We start from the raw sequence: 19,560 nt of genomic DNA on the forward strand, positions 1-19,560 counted from the left end.
TGTGCTTTAGTTTTCAGATTTTATGATAAAGGATAGACAACAACACTTTAAAAATGTTACTGGATGAACAATCAGTGTACCAGATCTTTATATCTAGCTAGATCTTGCTATTTAAGTGAACACAGAGATGTGGGTCAGACTACTTGGATTATAAAAATTAGCTCTGCCATCTTATATGACTTTAGGCAAATTGTTTGATCAACCTCAGGGTCCAATTTATTCATCTTTAAGATAGAATCAATGCTATCTAATCAACTGATTATGATCAATAAACCATAATCTGTAAATAAAATTTTCTGGGATCGAATCTTAAGTTTTACTTAGTATTTTCTGCTAGGTTTTTATTTTCCAACTATTTACTTACTTAATTTAAATGTGGAAATAGAAAAGGCCTCTCACAGGGCTGGAGAGCTGGCTAGGTCCTTGAGAGCACTTGTTGCTCTTACCAGGGGCCTGAGCTTGGTTTCTATCTCCCACATCCATCTATTGATGCACCAATGCATGTAACGCCAGTTCCAGAGAATTCAATGTCCTTTTCTGGCTTCTCCATGCATGTGCATTGTCTACGCATGCAGACAAGCAGCACACACATATATACACATTATAAAAATAAATAAATCTTTTTAAAGACGGTATTATGAAGCATCAAAAGATTATAACATAAATGAAGAAAACCAGTATTCTTTGCTAGGAGGAAAGAAAACTATGTCACTGAGAAGGCAGGTAGTCCTTGTCATCACCATCATTCCGTAGGAATGTCCAACAACCAAGTGTGTTGAGACAAGATGGCGAGGGTTGCTAATTTCCCAGAGTTCCTTTCCCTATCTTCCCCACCATGTCACATAAGCTTTTGTCGTGATTTCACACGGCAATAAGCTAAGAATATATGCAAATGTCCTCTAGACAGCCTAAAATCTTGATGGAATGCATGGAAATAGTATCTCATTCATCACAGTGGAAGAATGGAATATTAGATGTGATTACCAAAGCCCCATTTTAGTTATTTATGGAAATGGATTCTGGGTAGTACTAAAAATAGAAAACAGGTTGTATCCAGGAAGTCAGAGTTCTGAAGAACTCACTGAACAATACCTACTATGGACAAAATGAATTTAAGATGATTTTTGTAAAAACATGTTTTCTTCTTGAATATTAGGCTCTCAAGTGACAAGTCATTAGAGATATTTTTGAGATTTTATTTGACTTTATAATGATTCTCCCTGACAGTGAATTCAAATGCAGTTCATTTTAAAATTTTTCTTCTTCCAACTTTTAATTAACTCTTTTCTGTGCTCAACAAATTATATTTTCAGAAGATTTTAACATGTCCAAACATCCGTGTTTTCAAAAATTTATAATGAAATCCGCACTCCAGTCACAAATAATTATCTTGATAATGCATAGCTAAATATGCATGCCTATTGACAAATGGAATTGATGACATAAAGCTTTAGTCAAGATGACATGCATTGAACATGACTAATTAATATAATTACAGTGAAGAATTTAAAAACTTGATTCACTGAAAAAAATCATTCCCCAGAAACTTTCAAAGTGCAACGCTGTTTATTAGTAATGAGCTTCGATATGTAAATGTAGGTATAATTGTTGCAGATCAAACTGCTGAGTTCTGATCTTTTTGTTTAATTATCAATAGGCAGTTTCACTCCCTTGTATTCTGAGACTTGTCATCCCAAAGAAGGGGTCATTTCAGCAAAACTTTAAAAAGAAAAAAAGTTAAATTGACTCTGGCCTTCCTAGTGCTGAGGTCAAGTGTAGACTCCAGGGAAACTGTGAACTCTGAAAATGAAGGTTTACCCTCTGTTCATCCATTTGCAGAAATGCGTCTTGCAACTATGGCAACATTTTCCAAGGCAACCAGTGCAGATACCGTCTGAGCTATTTTTAGAAAGTGTCTACAAGGATGTTCATTTGATTAAGGCAACCAACCAGGGTTTCCCCCTTTGAACTCTTTATTTTTCATTCTGCCATTAAATCAAATTAACAATATATCTCTAAATTTCAATTAAAAATTAAGTTGTGATGTAGGAAGCCTCAGTCTCACAGTATACATTTTACTCATTTCTGCTAAGATAATCCTTTTCTTAAACATCAAAGAAAAACACTATCCTCCATAAGTTACTGCATGCGACTCACCAGTCATTTAAAAATCAATGTGGTACATAATTGGAGAAGGAGGGGTCTCTTAGGCAGAGACAGAAATTCAGTGAGGTTACTTGGCACAGAGCTCATGAGGACACTGCACAGCCTTCAATTCTATCACTCCTCAACCTCTCTAAAGTAATGTCCCTGCAAGAACTGGCTGTTGAGAATCAAGAGGGGCCCGGTGCCTGGCATCTCCAAGCTCCTTGTGCATGTTCTCCACGCTGCTATAGCATCACCGACACAGAGTAGGAAACGTAGTTTACCAAGGCACTCGGTTGTGGGTCTGCATTTTAAACTGGTGCAAATGTCTGTGAATAACTAAGCATACTTCTCCGGGAAAATCGCCGTGTCACTTCTGTATTCACGTTTCTCCCTGTCCGGTAAGACGGGAAAATAAGCGATACACGGACACTGTAGAAAAGCATGGAACACCAAGATCCTGCGGGCTTTACAGATGCCATAATCAGGAGCCTTCTCTGGATGTCACAGAGAAGTCTCTGAGGTTTGTTAGTCATTTCCACAAAACAAGGAACCTGGCCTTGTTTTTCTCATGCTGTCTTTGGTTATGCTAATTCCTTCCTTATAGCCTCCCCTACTGAGATAGAAATAAAAAGCACATCATTAGAGACTTTTATTGTGCACCCAGTGATAAAAGATAGGGAGAGAAACCCGCGGAAAAAGAATATTTTTTTTTTGTCATCTGCTCAGAAAGGGGGAGTACAAGGCACCCCCCCCCAGAGTGCTTTCAGAGAAACCATAGGAAAGGAAGTCTCACAGATCTGTTCCCTATCTCTAGACTCATCGCTAATCCTGACCAATTTAGTTACTTTCAGTCCTTTTTTAAAAAATAGCTAAGGATGTAAATTCCATATCTTTATGTAATAACTCCCCTTGCCATTTAACCATAGCTATTTGTCAAGACTTTCTTTTAAAATGTCTTTCGAACCACATTCTATGACCCAAAGCTAGTTCTGAGGCAAAGAGAAGACCTACTTGAGGGACATCTTCCGTCCCACCAGCTCGCCCATGAAGGAAAAAATTTGCTTTTCTTTATCCCTGAGATAATCTCCCAAGTCCAGTTGCATTTCTTCACCGGTTTTATTTCCTTAACCGTCACACATTTTGTAGAAGAAAATGGTTCAAAGCATCAAATTTCTTGGCAAAAATGAGGAAGAAAGTAGTATATATTTGGAGCTTTCAGGAGAGGTTAATGAATCGTTATATGAAAAATATAATTTATATAATGAGTCATTATATGAAAAATGACCACGGAAATTCTGAGTTGAATTCTTCAGGGTCACAGTCTTTGTCTTCAGTTCCTCATGCTTAGCAGAATCTGGAATTTAACACTTGGCATACCAGAAAAGTAGAATTGAACACACAAGAAGTTTGTTTTAAAGTATATTAACATAAAGTATTTATAATAAAGGTTCACACAAAGAAAATTTTAGAAAGCAATGTGCATATATTAAATGTAGCACAAAGAACCTTTAAGGAAGTTAAAAGCATGGAAGAGCAGCAAAGGACGTTTAAGACGTCCCCAAACACCCAGAAGACCCACAGTGCCCTCCTGACCTTCTAGTGGGGCTCAAGCAGAACCATAATGTATGGAAAACTCTTACGTTCTGGGTAAAGAAAACAAAAACTTGCTATCTTCTCCTAATTAAATAGTAGTTGTTTGGCCTATTTGAATTTGTCCATCATGTCTTCTCAGCACTAACAAAAAGATGGAAAAAAATCATAACCTGAGGGAAGAAAAAAATCTTATGACCTGTTGTAGAATGTAAACCCTGTGAAAAGAGATGGGGGTGGTAAACTAGACAGCTTAAGCTTAAGATTCTGCTACAGACTGGAGATGGTGATTGCCATATCCTTGAGCTCCTGTGTTTCTCTCTGTCTTGGATTATGCCTGGAGATGCGCCTAGTCTGCATTGCAGGGGTCTTTGTACTGTATCTCCAAGGGACTTCCAAAGAAACTGACATCTGTCTTGCTCTCTCCCACAGATATCACTGATGCACACAGCTGGGAAAGAGAGCCTGCCAGGGCTCAGGCTGAAGAAAGCAGTCCTTCAGGACTTCAGAGAGCTGCCTGGGGGATCTCTGAAACTGAAAGTGATCTCACCTATGGGGAAGTGGAACAAAGGTTAGATCTACTTCAAGAACAACTTAACAGGTAAATGAGCATTTGAAGCCAAAGAGGAATTTATGTATGTACATCACATAAATAAACAAGACCAAGGAGCACGAAATTTAGGGTACTTTTGCCACCAAGCACCCTCCTTTACCATTCCATTTGTGTACCATCTGCACTGGTTATCGTTAAAACGCCTCCTGCTCTCAAAGCAATTTACATTAGATTTCTTAATAGGCAACCTCCTTCTTTTAATTCTTGTATATTATTTAGTTGTTTTTCCTGAATTCACCTTGAGCTGTGACATTTTGAAAAAATGGTTATTAATTCAACTTCAAAAATATTAATGTTTTTAAAGCATTGCAAGCTAAAAGAAGACTTGTGTCCCCCAACCTCTTCCCTTGATCTTGACAAATATAATATGAGGAATAATTTTAGTTTGGGGAAAGAGGCAACACTTTATTCAAGACTGTTTCAGTTCTTTAAAGTTAAATTGGTCAAAAACATCTAGAGGAGACAAGCAAGTCTCTGAGGTCTGAGACTGGTTGATCCATATAGCGAGTTCCAGGCCAGCCAGGACTATGTAGTAGGCCTTGCCTCGAAAGAAAATTCTAGGAAAAATGAAGATTCTGATAGCTGCCCTGAGTGTGTTTGGAAATTTGTTTTATTCGGTGTTGACCTTCAAGTATACTAGAAGACAAGTATAGCAAAGGCCACAGCATGATTTATTAAAGAGAGACAAAAGTGGGCAATTAATACATTTCCTATAAGGCTTATGAAAAGTCATGCTACCTGAAACCTTATAATACAACCAAGAACTACCAGGATGGTAAGTTCTTTCCACTTCTTTCATAACTACCCATCTTCCTTGCTATATCACATTTTTGCATTAATGGCCAATTAAGCTATATAGGCTTAAAGGTTTATGTAAATGTTCTTAAATATTTATATAGTGTGCCTAGATATATACATAGTTGGGGAAATTGCAAATGTTTGATCCCACAGCAGAATTTCTCAAGCTTGAATATGCACTCGGGTTGCTGGGTAAGTTGCAGAAGTGCGGCTATAAGACAGAAGGGCTGGGAGTTGCAGAGTCCACATTTTAACAGGCTGCCAGGGATCTTCAGTGCTGCTAGACTAAGGAGCACAAATAAGATGACCTAAAAAATGTAAAACGTGTTGTCAATGGCCTTTCCACTGCAGAACACACAAAGCAATGTGGTTGCCTTCCACGATCACATTAAGTACTGCTTTGTTTACTGTTACAATTGATTATCCATGTCCTTCACTTTCTTTTCTGTTGTTTATATGTATGTATGTATGTATGTAATATATATATATATATATGCACATGTGAGGGTTATGCTTGTGTACACATGTGTGCAATTGTGGAGGTCCAAAGTTGACACTAGGTGTCAATCTTGATTATTTTCTAACTTACTTCTTCGGTCGTAGTTCCTCGGCTGAACTCAGAAGCTGTCAGTTAGCTACCATAGCTATCCAGGTTTGCCGAAGAATCTCCCTTCTCTGTCTCCTGAGTGCTGGGATTGCAGATGGCAGCCACATCTGCCCAGCTTTTCCTGTGGGTTCTGGGAATCCGGACTCTGGTCCTCACATGTGTTCTGTCTATAATGAGCTCACTTTCAATTATCACTCCTCATGGTGTCTCATCTCTCCTTTCCACCTAATGTCAAGCCTGATTGATAACAGGTCTCCTTTTCTACAACTTTATCCTATGCTAACAAAAAAAATATCTAAAGCTGGGTTGTTTTGTGTTTTAAAAACAGAGAAAAATTGGACTTATGTTTAATTCCCTTTATTATTTCAAAGTACTTTACTTATTCTCAAAAGACTCCTTTATAATTCAGCAAATAGACCCTAGCCATAGCATGAAAATAAATACTGTACATTGTGCAGACACCCATTACCTGAAATGCTTAACCCAAATATCAAACACCTAATTCATTTTTGAAAATTTTGAAAACATATATACAAGATCGTACTTAGGTGTTTAGGAATATAAGTGTATACATAATATAATATGCATATATGTATAATTAATACAATTAATGAAAAAAGAGACCATGGATTTGAAAGAAGTATATGGGAAGGTTTGGAGGGAGGCAGGGCAAACAAAATGACGTAATTATATTACAATCACAAAAGATAAAAGAATAATTTTGTAAAGCACTAAAAATAATGTAAAAAAGGAGACTGAAGGACAGTCACATACATCAAGTCTCAGAAAGGACACACCGAAGTACAATGCTTGCAGGACTTTGGAGTCTGGGCCTTCAAGGAAGGGAACTGTGCTGATTTTTCCAGCCTAGAGGAGCAATTCCAAAGGAGGCACGTTTTGCATTGGCTCGGTTTCAGACCCTGTCTTCTGTGACTTACTGGGCAATGTGGTGAGAGAGAACATGATATAAGGAAAACATGGTGAGCACAGCTTATGTCATGGCACCCAGGAAACACAGAGATAACAGAAAGGTGCCTACACCAAGATATATGTCCCACGGGCACACTCTTGTTGATGCACTTCCTCCAACTTGGCCCCAACTCAGACGGTTTCCATTGCTTCCCAGGAGTGTCATCAAATTACAAATCCACCTATGGGTTCATGTAGTGATTAGGTCGGAACCCTTGTGTTCCAATCACTTCTCCATGATTAACCTGCCTGAGACTGATCCTTCAACATATAAGGCTTTTGGAGACAGCGATTTAGACCCAAACCATAAAAATAAAAGAGTAGGATTGAGCAAAATTCATGACATATTGCTTTGGAATTCAGGGTAGAAGAGAAGCGAGATTTAGTGAGAGTTGATGAAGGTTGATCAGGAAACAGTCCAGACGTGCTGAGTTGTAGCTATTTCTATGCTGATAAAACCCAGCTCCTGGCCTAGGCTCATCTTCCTTAGGCAAAATTTCCTTGCAACCACCAAGTGAAGCTGATAGAGAAAGTCTAGTCGTATATAGTATTAGCACAAATGGTGTCCAGTCTCACTGAACACCAACCACTTCCCCTTCCATGTGAGAAGTCCCACTCACAGCCGCAGACAGCAACGATCAGGCCTGTGTGTCTGCATCGATGTTATTTAAATAGAACCTATTTTAAAAAAGACTTTTTTTCCCTCAAAGACTATCGCTGTTTAACAAAGGCTTTAACGGACTCAGAAATATCATCTTCAGTGTGACTTGTAAGTGAAGCTTTTACTCCAATATCCACAGATAGGTCATTTCACCTCCAACAGTGTATCCTGGCAACCAGAGTAAAGAGCATCATGCAATCCATTCACTACTTCGATGTCATCATTAATAGGCTAAATTTGTAGAAATATTCATGAAGAAGCTTGAATTTAGAATTTTATTCAGGGCTCAGGGGAAAGAGAAGTTGTTAGGGGAGCTCAACAAAGATGACATACTCAGACACAGTGTATACAGCCAATTGAAACTCTTTATTCAAGCCAGCTGGAAACACACCCAAGTGTTTGGGAGACCTAGGTGTGGCCCCTACTGTCCAGAACACAGGGCTTTTTAAAGGCAGAAACCACGCCCTGGCATCTCACTGACTGCAGGAGGGAGGGTTGCAGAAACAAGCAGTTTAACAAAAACTAAGACAAGCAGTTAACTGGAGGGGCGCCTCGCCAACAGGCAGTTTAACGGAAGCTAAATTACCTAGGATATTCTAACCTTGGGTTCCTAGACTAAATAGAGTTGGGGAGTTTTCCGTGGGATCTCCATCAAGGAGATCAAATTCTAGTTAAACCTGAAACGACCTCAGCAAGAATACAAGACCTCTGGCCTGTCTCTCCCCAGGACAGAATAATTCTGAATGAGTTAAACGGGGGAAGAATTATTGATGCAGGCATAATTTGCGCTGAACCTAAAGTATGAGATGAAGAATCGATTCATAACAACAAAATAATCGTTCGGTTCTATTGAATTTGTACCACAATTACATCAAGCATTTAGTCATCAGCTAGTTGAACTGTATTTTTTCATTTTCAGCATGCAGCTGTGGCATTTATGTGCCACAATCAGACATATTTTATAAGCTATTGGTATGAAAAATACTAAGGCACTCTCTGGCCATATTTACTAATGAAAGAAAATCTATAAGGATATATTTTAATTCAAAAAAAAAATTAATGTTACTATTAAGAGGTAAAAAGAACCTATTGTCTGGCACGCCTGTAATTCCACCAACTCCAGAGACTTGAGAAGAAAGTGCTAGGCTAGCCTGACCTCCCTATACAGGAAGATACTATCTTAGAATTCAGATTAAAAATAACATGTAGCTTTTCTAATGCTTCCCAGATTTTCATTTTTTGAAACAAAACTAATTTCCATAGATACATTTATTTAATAGGGCAAATAGTTGTAAGATGTACTGCTTTCTCTCTTTTTAATTCAATGGTAAATCATAGGCACAAATAAGGCATATGGTGCAAATTTTGTTCTTACACCAAGGAAATCCCGTATCTTAAGCCATCCACACCAGGGAATAAACTGCATGCGAGAGCAGATGTATGTGACAGGAGCTACTGGCGTGAGCAGTCCGAGGTGTGGTTAAGGGGGAAGGTTTTAGTTTTGCTTCGTTTTGTTTTATTTTTGAGATAGAAATCAGCCAGAGGCATCTGGAAATTTTCAGAGCAGAACAGACATGACCAGGGTTAACTGCAAGAAATGGGAGAAGAACAGGGGATAGAGAAAACATGATGAAAATAGCAGGGGTTTAGAGGATTAAGAAACATTGCATTATGAGAGGGATGAGTAGGGAGGGCAGGGAAGTCCATCAGCTGGAGGGGTTTCCGGTACAGGAGGGGGTGAGAAGGGCTGGAAGGTCAGCACGGACTTGAGGTATATAACAAGTACTTGTGAGTAGGGACTGAGGGAGCCTGAGGCTACCTTGATATAGCGATATGTGCTGGAGGTTATACATCAATGGAAAACTATTGTGTTCCTCTGCTAGAGGTAAGGGAAATGACTCCTTCTGGCAGATGGGGACTAGGTTTCCACAAGTTGCTGAGGAATGCTAGCTTTTTATCTGACTGCCAGAGATCCTCCGTAATCCAGGTCGAGCTCATTCCTGGATATTTAGACTGCCTTTTAGAGTTTGGGGAACTGGAGTTTCCTTTGGACCTGGCACAAACCAACTAGATTTTGTGGTTTGGTCTTGAAATTTATTTTAAAATGAATGGTTGACTACAGGTGGGCTTTGGAGAAAGAAATGGTTGCTTGTACATTGTGCAAGCCAGATGAGTCAAAGAAGCGACTAAACTTGACGTTTCCTCTCTCTCTGAAATATTAAAGCTCTGAACCAAAGATAGGAAAGGTATTTAATGTTCAACAGTGCTAATCATTAAAATAAAATAATTTAAAAAAAGAAAGTATGATGACTCACATATAGAACTTGCCCTGAAGGGGAGAGAGGCGAGGTCCAATAGTGTGTCTTAGTCAGGGTTATTGACTGTCCCTGGGAGGAAACACCATGACCAAACCAAGATGGGGAGGGAAGGGTTTATTCAGCTTATGCTTCCACATCACTGTTCATCCTCAATGGAAGTCAGAACAGAAACTCAAACAGGGCTGAAACCTGGAGGCAAGAGCTGATGCAGAGGCCATGGAGGAGTGTTGCTTACTGGCTTGCTCAACCTGCTTTCTTATAGAGCCCAGGACCATCTGCCCAGGAATGGCACCACCCACAATTTGCTTGACCCACCCCTATCGATCACTAATTAAGAAAATGTCCTACAGCCAATCTTACATAGGCATTTCTCAGCTGAGGTTCCCTCTTTTCAGATGACTCTAGTTTGTGTGTCAAGTTGACATAAGATTAGCCAGCACATAGTGAAAACACAAATTTTGTAAGAAGTTTTCCTGAGGTGCTGTAATTGTAAAGAAATGTGTTACTGGGCTCAGTGGTTAAGAACACTGGTTGCTCTTCCCAAGTACCCAGGTTCAATCCCCAGCACCTGCATGGCAGCTCAGAGCTGTTCATAGCTCCAATTCTAGGGGAATCTGACACCTTCATACAGACATACATGCAGGCAAAACACCGATAAACTAAAAATAAAAAATGAATATAAAAGAAAAGAAATGGGTTACCAAGTTCTTCTGTGAAGGGGGCAAATAGTTGAGTAAAAACCTAATCAAAATCAGATAATTATTGGTCACAATATTCTAAATGTGATTTATATTTTAAAATCAATAAAGTTTTGTAGAAAAAAACAGCTTATTGTACATAATTCCTGTTTTCCTGTTAGTATGGGCATAAGAAATCGATGGTCTGAGTCAGATTAATTCATTCTACAGAACGGGTTTGGTAGGAGAGAGTCTCTCTTCCTGCTCCTGTCTTTCCTGTTCAGGGCCACCCATAGTTCTGTTTGTTGGTAGTGCCAATGCTTTCTCAGCATTGACCTTTCTTACAGATCATGACTATTTAAGACTATCTTTCCCCTTTTCACATGTCTTGCAGACTTGAATCCCAAATGACAACAGACATCCAGACCATTTTACAGCTCCTGCAGAAGCAAACCACGGTGGTCCCTCCAGCCTACAGCATGGTAACCGCAGGAGCGGAGTACCAGAGACCTGTCCTCCGGCTGCTGAGAACCAGTCAGACCAGAGCATCCATTAAGACTGACCGGAGTTTCAGCCCCTCCTCACAAGTGAGTGTGGACACAGTAAAGCCAAGAGTGTCTCCTTGAGTGTATCTCCCGGGTCACCTGAGTAAGACTCACACTGGGAAATAGGAATTTCCAATTCTATCTGCTTCTGCTCAGAGTTTCTGGAAACTGGACCTGTGTTTTTGCATTGCGTCCTTAAAATTTGCAAACAGTGGATTTATAGAAAAATTTAAACAGTACCAATTACATGTGTGTGTGGATGTGTGTGTGTGTGTGTGTGTGTGTGTGTGTGTGTGTGTGTGTTGCTGGGAGTGGGTGGTAAACGCCAGGAGATAAGCATCAGGTTTCTCTCTAGATAGTTCATCTTATTTTTTGAGACAAGCATATACAACATTGTGTGTTATTCTAAAGACAGCTCTCTCAATGCACCAACAACACTAATTTGGCTAGACTTGCTGACTGGTGATCCCCAGGGAGCCTCTTGTCCCTACCTCCCCAGTGCTGGCATTACAGGTGCACAACAGCCGACTCTTCATACTGTGCTTTCATGCATTAGGACAGCACCTTTCCCTAGACATTGACTGTTATCTAAGAGGAGATGCTATTATTCAAGAATCAACCTAAACGGACTGGTGCACTGTATAGATTTTAATGGTGAGGAATCATGCTTGGTGAATTAAAATTCAAAAAGTACATCAGAGAAAAACCTGTCACTTGCTACAGTGCCACAAGGCAGGGTAGGGAGGCCTTGGAGAAGAAAAGAGTGGGCAGGTAACTGGGCTCGATCTGAGGTTCAAATGCAGCCAGACAGATGTGGCAAACATATTTGTGCCCCACTTGCCACCAGGTATCGCTAAGTTTTTACCACTTGAATGATATTATCCATGGTAGGACAAAACATGTGACTCTAATCGTCTAAGAGTGCCCCTCTCAGTTACTTCAGCATCATGGGCAATGGAACCGAAGAAAGACTATTTTGATAAGAATGTATAGACAGTCTTATGTACATATCTGTGTGGAAACTGAATGTAAAATTTTCTAGGAAATGAAACATGATAACAGAAGTCAGTGTGTCAAAAAGAAAACAATGATACTTTTTACAAAATGTAGAAGTTAGTTCAGATCTTACAGGTTTTGAATGGATGGGTAATACACACAACGTGTTTTATTCTTTGCAGTTGGTTAAGGCAGTGGTTTCTGACAGGAATGATGTTTTATTTCCTTTGTTGCTTTCCTTCTTAGATAACACTAGTCAGCAAGAGACATTTCTTAATCCAGTCCTAAATTTTGAATTAAAACCCACTTATACGCAACTCAAAGTGAATAGTATTTTGTTGTTGTTGTTGTTTGTTTATTTTTTCTAAAAAAACTGAACCTTTAAATCGGATTTCTGGGTGAAATTAAAATTCTTCACTTGAGATAAGAGACCCTTAATTTTAGGGCTCCGTTTTAGGAGAAAGGTGTTGGCCAGTACCTTTAATCACATACAGCGAATGGGGAAAGCAAACACATCTGGATTACACAAATGTAATTTTAGTTAGCCTTTGGAGCGAATTATGAAAGCGTATTTTATTTTCTTTCTATCAGTGTCCTGAATTTCTAGACCTTGAAAAATCTAAACTCAAATCCAAAGAATCCCCCTCAAGAGGAAGGCATCTGAACACAGCCTCAGAAGAAAAGGTGACTTCACCTTCAACACGAGACGGCGATGTGTCTGTAGAGCTTCACCCGCGGCCAAGAAAAACCTACCTTCATCCCATCCGGCACCCATCTCTGCCAGACTCTTCCCTGAGCACTGTAGGGATCCTGGGTCTCCATAGGCATGTCTCTGACCCTGGTCTTCCAGGAAAGTAATTCTTTTGTACTATTTCCTCCACATCCAATGTAAGTGCTTTTAATGGCTGTTTTCCTTTTTGTATTTAAATCCTCTCTACTTGACTCAGGGGCTCACAAGTTACCATTATATGCAAAAGTACTGTATATTTTTCCTAAATTGAAGCTTGTAGGGTAAAGTTGAGCAGTTAGGATGTAAATATACATTAAGAGTTTTTGGTTCCAAATGTTCAAACTGCCAGCATCTCAAGGCACCTTATTTTTTAATTTTATTTTTGAAATCATGTGCATGCTAGGAAACTCCAGTTTCTCTTGCATGGAGACTCCTATTTGCCGCTATTACTGAATCAGTGCTTGATTATGAAAAAGCCTTCCAGCGAATAAGAAACTGAGCAATGAAAATGGTCAGGATTGCAACTCAGATGATCCTCCACTCATGGGATTTCAAGGGGGATAGAGGGAAGTTAGTCACTTTGGAGAACGGAGTTCCTTCTCTATTGACATGTTTATAGTTACTTACCTTCATTTCCTAGGACAATAAAGAGGCCATGTTGGACTTACATGTATTAGAAAGGAAGTTAAATCCAAAAACACCAAAGGATATGGTTCCTTCTTAATAGATTTGTAGTTTATTAATATAAACTCCAGACCACTATGGAAGCAAACACCTGTGAGGTTTCCTCAGGAACTCAGGCCCTAGTTTCATGGCCCAGGTTTAGAAGACCTTCAGCAAGAGCTACTCATTTTGGAGAAGTAACAGCAAAGCTGTCCCAGGAAACTTCTGGGAGCTGCAGTCTCTGGGCCAGTGAACAATCTATACATAAGGAGTCTCTATATCCTGCTTTTAGACGGGCTAGTAGGAGTAGAGGAGAGACCTTTGTCTTTCTGCCCTACGTTTGGACAGACTGAGGAGGCGCACTGCTTCCCCAGGTTGTCTTCAGCTAAACCATTATGAATACAGGACAATATTAGTGAGAGAATAAAATAGTCTCTCTAGCAAATTCTTCAGGAGCTTCATTCACGAGCTTCCTAAAACATTTACAATAGTACATTTTTCTGAAGTCTTAAACTGAAGATTTTGTGTGCTGGGGTGGCTCCTAACATGCTCCTTACACAAAAAGACATCCACAATTTGTTCGGATTTATATGAGACCAATCTTTCATTTGATTAAATAGTAGACACCAATATTTTTTAAATGTTCAATTTCAGAATATTTGTCAGCAAAATTGTCTTTCATTAAGAATGGGGTTGTTTCCTTGCTTTATTATCCCAGCTGTGGCAAACACTGTTCATTGGCCCACCTAGAACCTTTTATTTTTTTATTTGTTTAGTTTTTTGAGACAAAGTTTCTCTGTAGCTTTGGAGCCTGTCCTGGAACTAGCTCTTGTAGACCAGGCTGGCCTTGAACTCACAGAGATCTGCCTACCTCTGCCTCCCGAGTGCTGGGATTAAAGGCATATATCACCACCGCCCCGGCTTAGAAACTTCTTAAGTAAGTTGAAAATTAAGTGAAAAATCCATTACGTATAGGATATACTGATTCTATATTGATTCCATCACAAGATATATATAGTAGAAGAATTCTAACACCTTTGAATGCTAGATACTGTTTTGGAAAAGGAGATGGCATTTGGATTGTAAAATCAACACAGGAAAAAATACAATTTACAATTAATGATGGGTCAAACTCTAGTTAAATTTTATTTTCAAGTCAATTATAATCTTAAAATGATTGTATACTAGCCCTTAGCGTTCTTTTCTCCTGAACAAACACCTAGAAATTTGTTGGGAGCCTCTTAGTTTTTCTAAAAATTCTTATGTTCCCACAGAGTTTTAAATACTAGTTTGTATGCACGTTATTAAATGGTTGAATTTTCTTTCACCTTTGACACTAATCGTTAATCTACTTCAAATGCAAGCAGTTTATTAAATGCATGTAACACTATTCCGCTATTTAAATTGTGATGAGAGTGACCTTAAGCTGTGCTTTATATAATGTTAAGCAGTCACAGAGTTTGCCAATCTGCTCTGAGTGGGGGTAAACCTGTATAGAGAGCAAGCTCTTATTCTCACTTAAGAAAAGTAATCATAAGTGATAGTGCACTTGTGGCAAAAGACCAGTGAAGTCAACGAAAGTATAATAATTAGAATGGGCTTCCCAAATCTTATGATATGGGACAGATAGAAATGTAGATTCCAGGCCCCTTTCATTCACTCATTCAGCAAACTTTCGAACGAGGTGCCCCACACAGGAGAGAGAGAGTCCTGTAAGTAGCAAACAATCTTGATGTGGATTTAGAGATCTTATTTCCATATTGGGACACATTTCTGCAGCTGCAACACATTTCCTAAGGACTATTCTGCCTAAGCTCCATGGGCATTCCGAATGCATTCACCAGAGATTGCTCATTTGTAAGGAGAGAGGATTTGGCAGGTGAGGAACTGAGATCTGATTGTTTGATCTGATTAGCAAATGCTTCAGCTGCAACATTTGGCGTGGCATGCATGCGATTCGGCCTATTTGAAGCCTCCATTTATACTTCTTTATAAAAACTGGGCATGCAGGAAAAGGAAGACAAGGGGTAGTATACAAGCATCCAGCTGGCTTAGATTCTAGTACAATCCAAACCCCTTCCCTTCTTAATTCCTCCACATAGAATAATTGTTTGCTGTTTAAATCGTAAGTCTCGGAGGATTGTGTAGCGTTTCTTTTTTTCCACAGAATATTAATTTTAAAGGTTCCCAAGCAACATAAACATACACATAGTAGTAAATGTCAGATGAACACTGGAACTGACTTATGGATAACAAAAGCAATCATCCTGACACACAATCTGCATTCCCTTGTTCCAGCCGAAAAATAACCTTAAAATAGCATTTCTCTACTTAGCACCCACAGTAAATGCAATCTGCCACCGCCAACTTAGGGTCCTGCCTAAGGCTGGGTGTAAATGCTGCACCAATCTAAAAGCAGCCCAGCTTTCCTTGGAAAGAATTAGAAGCACTGACATAACACCTTTGCCTTTAACCTAAAATTATTATCGGTCCCATGCCCTTAAAAAAAAAATGCTGTCTTAAAGTTTATTTGGCTGAGATGTTCTCCTGCTGCTATTAATTGCTGGACAGAGAATTGCCTCTAAGACTCATCATTTTATCCCAGAGGGGAGTCCACTACTTTAATTAGTTGATGAGAAAACCAGGAATAAAAAAAGACAGAACTGATTCTTTTAATATAATAGTCACTAATTCAACAAAACAGGGGAAAGCAGGGGGCCAATTTGAGACAACGTAAATTCCAAGTCCATTATCATGTACTGGCTATCAGAATTAAGTTTTCTACTCTTCTAGTCAGGTATAGTGACACTAGGAATCAGGTTTAGTATGTGTGTATTGGAGCTCAAGGCTGTGTGGCCTTGAACTTGCACAATGGCTCCAAAATACCCAGGAGAAAAACATTTATATCCAAATGTCAATTTCAAATCACAACTTACACATTATAGGTAAGAATGAAATGTATCACATCCTCAGTATATATAAAAGAGTAACTAAAATACATAACATGCTTTATAGTCAGGGAAAAAAGCAATTCAGTAGATCAATTAGCTAGAAATGAACTGCAATTGGCTATAAATTAACATAAAGGACTCTATATTGTTGATTCATGGATAAAAACAAAACCAGAAAACAAGTTCTCAATGTGTTAATGGGCTTGTCATTCAATGTTTAAAACTTTTAGATCAAAAAATTGAGTAGCTATTTCATTTTTAATCCCAGTTTTGTAGTAACATAAACATGTCAATACTCTGCATTCCAAGAGGCCCTGGGAAGACAGCTTGCTGTGGGGTGTCGGCAAGCTGTTGTCTTAAGATGGCAGCGCTCACATCACCTCAGAACTTGGAAATGAAAAGTTCTGGGTCTCATCCCAGATCCCATTAAAAAAAAAAAAAAAAAAGTGAAGGCTGGGACTCAGCACTGGTTCAATGAGCTCTCCTTAGCATGGTCTGTGTGCGAACTGAAACACAGAGGTCCGCAAAGTGTTCCCTGTCGTCAGGCCAACTGGAGCCTAGCAGCTGTTCTTCCATTCACACGCCGCATGGCCCTGAGTGAATCTCCCTCTCTGAGTTTTCTCCTGAATCTTAAAAAATGAGATGATAGTTGTTGCCTCACAAAAGTCTGAGGAACAAAATCGAATAAAGGAAAGTGCCTGGCACAAAGTAGGTGCTTAAAAAAAAAGAATCCTAAAATGCCCCCCCCCCGCGCGCCACTGCAAGAAACAGGACATTAAAAGCAATTAATAAGAAAAGTTTTCTTTTGAACAAGTGCTGAGTAACTGAATCGCTGTTCCCATGATGAAAGCTTTTGATTCTGAAAAACGTAACTGTAGCTACCATCTTCCCTTAACTTTGTGCCATTAGCGCTGCAACGTTAAAGGAAGAATATTGATAATAACAGCAGTGAGAATATGATTCCCACGGTCAAAAAAATAATAATTGCTCTGAATTAATGTCAGATTCTGCACTGTGCAGTGTCTCCTTGGATATGAGTGTTCCCACATGGGTATTTCACACAGTGGTGTTCAGGTAGTGGCATGACAATAATTGCCACGTGAGTATCTGTCTTGCCTCCACCCAACTCTCCACACTGACACTCAGTATATAACAAACCCCCAAGGTGGTTTTCATGCCCCTGCCAACAATGAGGTTGCTAAAAGGAAACAGGATTGGAGGGGCCACCTCTTCTGCCTTAGCTCCCAACACCTATAGACACATCCACAATGCAGATGTGCAGATGTTTTCTTGGTTTTACATAGGTTGCCCCTTCTCTCCCTGATGCCCCAGATGTTCTCATTTAGAGCTGCGTGCTTCTGTTTCTTCTTAAACTGGTGTTAGCCTTTTAAAAACTAAAGGCACATATTTTCAATGCTTTATAAAATATTAGGTATCATGACTAAGCAAGGTCCGCTCATGCCTAGAATGTCATTATATTCTCTTTTGGTAAAATACACTTTGTTTTAAAGCCCAGTATAAAAAAAAAAAAAGCAAAATTCATAGAAGATGCAGACTGACATTTAACAGCATGAAAAGAAACTACCACAGAGATTATTTCGTTGACTAGTACGTGGAAGTTGAGAGATGACTAACTGGAAGTTATTTTAAACTATCATGTTATAACTATAAATGAGAATAAAAAATCACAGAAATGGAATGTATTCAAAACTGTACACCCAGATGACCCAGTGCATCGCTTTACCAGTCATGAACAAACCTGTAAACAAACACAGTAAAAACAACCGCGATATAGCATTCCCAATTGAATATTTTTATTGTGTGACGTGGAAATGTGAACATGGCTATTCTTTTAAAAGTAATATCAAGACTTAGATTAATTCCTAAACTGTACTCATGTCATCTGTTTTGTAAGTTGTGAAATAATTGGGGACACCTGTGATTTCAAAGCGTTCTATGCTTAACTCACATTCTCTGGGCTGCTTCTGGTATATTATGATGCAGTTTTAAAACTCCCACGTGTGAATAACCACAACTGTGAGCATTTCAACTGTATTAGTTTTCATTTTGATTTGCATTGTTTGCGGGTGTATAAGCATAGTCTACACCACATTCCTTATCCCTAACTAGAAGGAGACTTGAAGGATGGATAGAGTTGTGACGAGCTCTCCCCACATTCTCCTCATAGAGTTATGACAGCAACGAAATGGCATGGCACCCTTCTCCCAAGTGGTACAAAAACACGATTAAAAATATCAAGAAATCCCTACTTTATGCCTAGGCGCCTATGGATTTGAATGGAAGGCCCAAGACCTTTTCATAGCTGAAATGTTCAGCTTATAATGCTGATGAGAAAATATATTATCCCAGAAGGCTTGCCAGTCAGTGAATAACGTACTTCAGAAAAGAATATGTGTGATCACTTGAAAACGTGATCTGATCTAAGAAAGCTCATTCACACCCTGTTACGTAGAACTTGAGAATGCTTTAAACGAAACAAAATCAACGACCAAAACACACACTACTTCATAGTCTTTATGCACATAATGTAGCATGGAATCATAATGCTTTTGAAATATTCTGTGCAGAAATATTTATTTTTTAGCCAATATTTTCCTCAAAGATTGGTATGCGGTATTGACAGTGTAATCTATTTGCACAGTTAGTTTTGCAATAACCTTCTACAAATAATTGTACATAAGAAAAATGTAAATTTCCTGTAAAAAATGGTTGCAACATTTTGGTAGCTGAAAGAAGTATACAAGTTGTATTGAAAATATATATATATATACCTAATTCAAGAATGAAACATAATTTATGATCTATTTATACAAAAAAAATTCAAGAATTTGTAAAAGAATTTATTTTGGGGGAAAAGAAAGTAAATCTTATTAGCTAGCTAGTGTACTTTTAATAGCGAAGCCAACAAATTCCAACATTTTATTAGGTACAGCTAGATATAGGCATGGTGGTGCTGATCAATTCGAAATCCACATCATTGTAACAGTGCTACAGTTTTACCGAAGCCCAGTAGACCAAGAGCAGGCTGGGCTGAGTGGCGGAAGCATTAAATCTGAATGGAAAGAACTCAGAAACATTTTACTTATTGCCCCATCAGAACTATGGTAGCAAATGACTGACATGTTTGTTGTTCACTAAAATTTTCTGAAGAATAAATGGCCTTTAACATGCATTCAAAATAGCTCATTTGTAACGAAAGCTTGGCTCATCTTTTCATTAAAGAATAAAAGTATGCAGCTATGATTTCCTATTGCTTCAGTTTCATACGGGCTT

The 19,560-nt window shown here is 38.9% G+C and overlaps 1 protein-coding gene across 3 annotated transcripts in view; it reads left to right on the forward strand.

Moving 5' to 3' along the window:
* The window catches only part of Kcnh7 (potassium voltage-gated channel subfamily H member 7), a 412,186-nt gene extending 392,656 nt beyond the window's left edge, over positions 1-19,530 (forward strand). For all 3 annotated transcript variants that reach the window (XM_057754560.1, XM_057754562.1, XM_057754563.1), the window contains 3 exons: positions 4,171-4,339; positions 10,776-10,968; positions 12,514-19,530. In XM_057754560.1, the coding sequence (XP_057610543.1) occupies positions 4,171-4,339; positions 10,776-10,968; positions 12,514-12,780 (629 nt within the window). In that variant the 3' untranslated portion in view covers positions 12,781-19,530. The remainder of the gene's footprint in view (positions 1-4,170; positions 4,340-10,775; positions 10,969-12,513) is intronic.
* Positions 19,531-19,560: the final 30 nt, after the last annotated feature.

Source organism: Chionomys nivalis, chromosome 22 (genome assembly GCF_950005125.1).
Source record: "Chionomys nivalis chromosome 22, mChiNiv1.1, whole genome shotgun sequence".
NCBI classification, from domain to species: domain Eukaryota; kingdom Metazoa; phylum Chordata; class Mammalia; order Rodentia; family Cricetidae; genus Chionomys; species Chionomys nivalis.